General features: G+C 38.7%; 1 protein-coding gene across 1 annotated transcript; it reads left to right on the top strand.

The window, feature by feature from the left end:
• The first annotated feature begins 1,205 nt into the window (after window positions 1–1,205).
• On the top strand, window positions 1,206–2,799 carry LOC143571814 (protein ABSCISIC ACID-INSENSITIVE 5-like). Its single transcript, XM_077057140.1, has 4 exons — window positions 1,206–2,342; window positions 2,418–2,489; window positions 2,585–2,614; window positions 2,704–2,799. Exons 1-4 carry the CDS (start codon window positions 1,206–1,208, stop codon window positions 2,797–2,799), a joined length of 1,335 nt encoding a protein of 444 aa, XP_076913255.1.
• The last annotated feature ends 1,738 nt before the right edge of the window (window positions 2,800–4,537 follow it).

The raw sequence follows: 4,537 nt of genomic DNA, 5'->3' as shown, positions 1-4,537 counted from the left end.
AAATGGTCTTGCTAGTCTCAGTAACATTTGAAATATAAGAACATATAATATATATATATATGTTCATGTATTTGGTCACTGTTTTTCCACGTTGACAAAAAGGGATGAAGACGAAATACCAACGAGTACTCAAAGACGTCGTATCTTAAAAGCCGTCGACATATGCTGTCTGACATACGAAGGACACGTGGAAGACAACAAAGGAGACCACAAACTACGAGGCTCCTAAAATACAGACACCTGTCCAAGACGTGTCAATCGAAAACAATATCCCCATTCCCATAATACCCCTCTCCCGATCATATTCCTTCTTCTCCAATGCATGAAATTTAGAGTCCCCGTTTTAACCATGGTGGCACCACTATTTGTTTGACCATTTTACCCTTTCTTCTGGGCCCCACCACATTATCCCTTACCTTCAACTGCACCTTCTGCAACCTCAATTCACCCTAGTCCCACACTTTCTCTCTCTCTCTCTATATGTATAGCTAGCTATATATGTAAAAAACTGTGGCTTTTAAACCAGCAGCTGGTTAATAGTGGTTTTGGGTGTTGTCGATAATTGTGATATTTTAGCAGGTTTGTTCAAGATTCTTAAATCAGATCTACTGGTTGCCGCCATTAAAGAAAGGTATAATATAATGCATGCCCTTGAATCTTAAATTATGGATCTTGAATCTTTAATTGGTAAGTTTATAGATATTTCAGGATTTTGATTATGTATGTATATTGGTATTTTGCAAAAAGTAGAAAGCTTTTGAGATAGATAATCACACATCCGTGTAATATTGATTGGGGAGTGGTATTAGCCCTAACACTATACACGTGTCAGTTTATGAAATATGCAAAAAAACATTGGTAATTTGTTATAAATGGTTAGATCCGGTCTTTATAAGCTTGAATCAGCCAATCTTTATGGGAAATTTTAGTAGTGATTTATATTGCATGTTGATGTAATGAAATCCGTTGCCGGTTAGGACCGTATTAAGCGTTTCCAAATCGTTCTCAAGTCTGGATCTGAGCGGTAAACGTTCTAAGCGGTGACCCGAACCAATGACCCGAGAAGGCGTTATATGCATATACGTGTTAATTACCCTTATAAATTATGATGTTAAAACTGATGTTTATAATTAATTTTCAACGGGTTATCATGTATCATATATATTTTGTTCTAACTTGGTGAGACTCGTAGATAAATAAAACGAATGGTGGACACTGAAATCATGTCTCCCGGGGAGGTCGAGTCGCCATTGCAATCGGACCAACACCAAGCAAGGAATAATGTCCATAATACTCTCGTGCCCCAACAACTTGGCCGACAATCTTCAATATATTCCCTTACTTTAGATGAATTTCAACATACTCTAAATGAGAGCGGAAAGAATTTCGGTTCGATGAACATGGACGAGTTTCTCAATAGTATTTGGACCGCGGAGGAAAACCAGGCCCACACCCAAATCCACCCTCCCGCCGCCACCATGGCCGCCGCTTCTGCCGCCATGGCTGCCAACGCTGCTAGTAGTAGTGCACAGTTCTTGATGGGAATCCACTCGAGCTCAGCTGAACCGAATATGATTGCTAGGCAGTTAAGTTTGTCTCGACAAGGGTCGTTGACTCTCCCGGGCCCTTTATCCCGAAAAACAGTTGACGAAGTTTGGTCAGAAATTCAAAAGACCCGACAAGGTCACCAACCACCAAACAATGGTAATGGCAATAATGGTAATAACTCTTGTGATGAACAAGTTGCCGGTTCTGCCGAACGCCAACCGACTTACGGAGAAATGACACTCGAGGATTTCTTAGTTAAGGCTGGGGTAGTTCGGGAACAAAATCATCCCAATGCTCCACCCGTTCAACCGCAAGTGCCAGCTTCTTTCGGGTTATATCCAACAAACGGGAACAATCGTGTTATTGGGCCTCCTCCGGGCTCGGCCCACATGGTAAGGCCCATGATAGGGCTAAGCACAGGCGGCGGTGCAAATGTTATTCCACCGTATTCGCCTCTTATCCGGGAAACACCAGGGTATCCAGGAGGAAAACGAGCGGGAAACTATCAACCACAGCCGCCCCCATGTTATGGTGGCATGGGGGGAAATGGAGGCGGTGTTGCTGGTGGTTTTGGACAAGGGCTTGGGATCGGATCACCAGCGAGTCCAGTATCTTCTGATGGGATTGCCACGAGTCAACTTGATAGCGGGAATCAGTACGGGTTGGAAATGGGCAGCGTTAGAGGCGGCCGGAAGCGGATTATTGATGGTCCGGTGGAGAAAGTTGTGGAGAGGCGGCAACGAAGGATGATAAAGAACCGAGAGTCTGCTGCGAGATCCCGAGCTAGGAAACAGGTAAATGTTAAAACGCTTTGATAATTCTCGAATTTTCATGTCGATTATTTTTTTTAATATGATTTTTGTACGCAGGCTTACACGGTCGAACTGGAGGCGGAGTTGAACATGCTAAAAGAGGAGAATGCTCAACTCAAACAAGCTCTGGTAAGGACTGATTTCTTTCCATCGTTGAAAGCTTGTAGATTTGTTGAACGATCGGGATCGAATACTAAGTTTTAGTTATTGTGGTGGTTTTACAGGCGGAAATAGAGAGAAAAAGAAAACAACAGGTGTGTGAATGAATCTTTAAACTGAACTGTTTATTACTAAACTTGAAGGTAGTTTTTGTTCTGAAACATGGAATCTGGAATTAATGCAGTTTTCGGAAGAAATAAGGATGAAAGGTGTGGGGAAAGCACAAAAAGTGAGAGATAAGTCGAGGATGTTAAGGAGGTGCTCAAGTTGTCCAAACTGATGGATGGAATGGACGTACATGAGCATATCTAGTTTCGGTGTTTTGTATTTCTTGCAAACCAGAGTTCAAATAAATATATATTAATTATATGATGATGTTATATATCTATAGGTAGTTTGGTTCTTTATTATATTAAAAGTAATTGGCTAGCTGGTGCTTAGTCTTCATATGTGTGAATTATATGGATTTCATTTTTGGGGCGACACTATGTATGCAGTTGAGTTAAAACACTGCTCCAGTACTATCATTGACAGCTGAAAGAAATACACGAGGCAGTCATATTTAACGCATGCTTGCATGCGAAGAATTGGTAGGCGATAAGAATTGATAGGCATTGATCATATCGTTTTGTTAGTACGTTTTTGCATTTTTATTAGAAGTTGATGAGACATTAGTATGTAATTGTTTTTACAAGAAGTTTGAGAGGATATTAGTCCGTAAATGTTCTTACTAAAAGTTTGTGTTCTCTCGACACTTTAGTTTGCAAATGTTTTTACGTAAGTCACAATGTAGTTATGTAATTTGTTTGTCCTGTGGTTGTTGGGCCAGTGGTTGAGACGAAATCTCTCAAAACATCTGGGTTCGATTCCCAGGAAGTAAATAAAAACTTATGTTTAGGTTAAACACTCAAGCTTTTGTGTTCGTATCGCATGAAGTAAAAACGCTGACGAATGGAATGGACAGCAGTGACGGATCCAGAAAATTTTTTTAGTGGGTTCACTCGTTTTAGATGCTTTAATTTCACAGGACCGGATATAAAAATTTTCAGGTCGGTTCAAGGTTCATCACACAATAAAAATACGATACAATAGTAAATAAAAACCGCTTTAGAAACTAAAAAAATAAAATAAAATCATCTTGATACCTCTTGGCAAACTTTAACAAGTTTAGTTAATTAATTATATACACTAAAATTGTGGCTAACCATTGCTATTGAACAAGTGGTCATGACCCTATACTAACATGGTTGCAGTGTGCATTTCTAAAAATATATACAAACTAAATTCTGCAGTAATGATTTAAATCCTATATAATTATCATTTCAGCTATATATCTTAAAAAACAGAAAACACGCTAAAAAAGAGATTAGAAACCGGTTCCTACAGTTATAAAGTAAAGACTGAACCAACAGAGCATTTGATCCTTTTGTTTATGGGTTCACTTTATATTTATTTGTGGGTTCACTGCAGCTTTTTATATAAACGTTTTACTTAAAATTCGAAACTCAGTGGATTCACATGAACCCGGTACCTATAACGTAGATCCGCCCCTGATGGACACGATCATAGCTAGTTTTAGTGTTTAGCAGAGCCGGCCCAATAACTATAGAAGGTCAAGCTAAGGCTTTGGGCCTTTAGAAAAATAAGGCCTCCATTTAAGAATTTATACATTTGTATGTACAGCAAAACATATATTAATAAGTAGATAATTGACATAAAAAATCGATGTTATCCATTGGCTCAGTGATTGAAGCCTTTGTTTCACCTCCATGGACTTTCCAGTGTTCGACTCTTCCGATTGAAACTTTCTTTTTTGTGTTTGTTTCTCACTTTCTTCACACTGCACACTTAATTCTTTTCTTTGAATTTTCAGCATATCTAATATTTTTTTACATGTTAAGTTGTTGCACAAACTGAATTTGTGTTATACGCTATAAATCGATCACACTAGTGTTATAATATATTTACTCTAAATTTTATAGTTTTACATACAAACATGACAACTGATCTTTATTTCT

Source organism: Bidens hawaiensis, unplaced genomic scaffold (genome assembly GCF_021521415.1).
Source record: "Bidens hawaiensis isolate Kalapana, Puna unplaced genomic scaffold, B.hawaiensis_p1.1 tig00025586_1, whole genome shotgun sequence".
Lineage (NCBI taxonomy): Eukaryota > Viridiplantae > Streptophyta > Magnoliopsida > Asterales > Asteraceae > Bidens > Bidens hawaiensis.
Note: the sequence above shows the minus strand (reverse complement) of the source record. Positions and strands in the feature narration are given on the sequence as shown.

What these genes read in the sequence shown, in the direction of transcription:
- LOC143571814 (XM_077057140.1), top strand. Translation starts at nt 1,206, where the DNA reads ATGGTGGACACTGAAATCATGTCTCCCGGGGAGGTCGAGTCGCCATTG. An exon ending in GATCCCGAGCTAGGAAACAG is followed by an intron (nt 2,343 to 2,417) that starts GTAAATGTTAAA and finishes TTTTGTACGCAG; the next exon opens with GCTTACACGGTCGAACTGGA. An exon ending in CTCAACTCAAACAAGCTCTG is followed by an intron (nt 2,490 to 2,584) that starts GTAAGGACTGAT and finishes GTGGTTTTACAG; the next exon opens with GCGGAAATAGAGAGAAAAAG.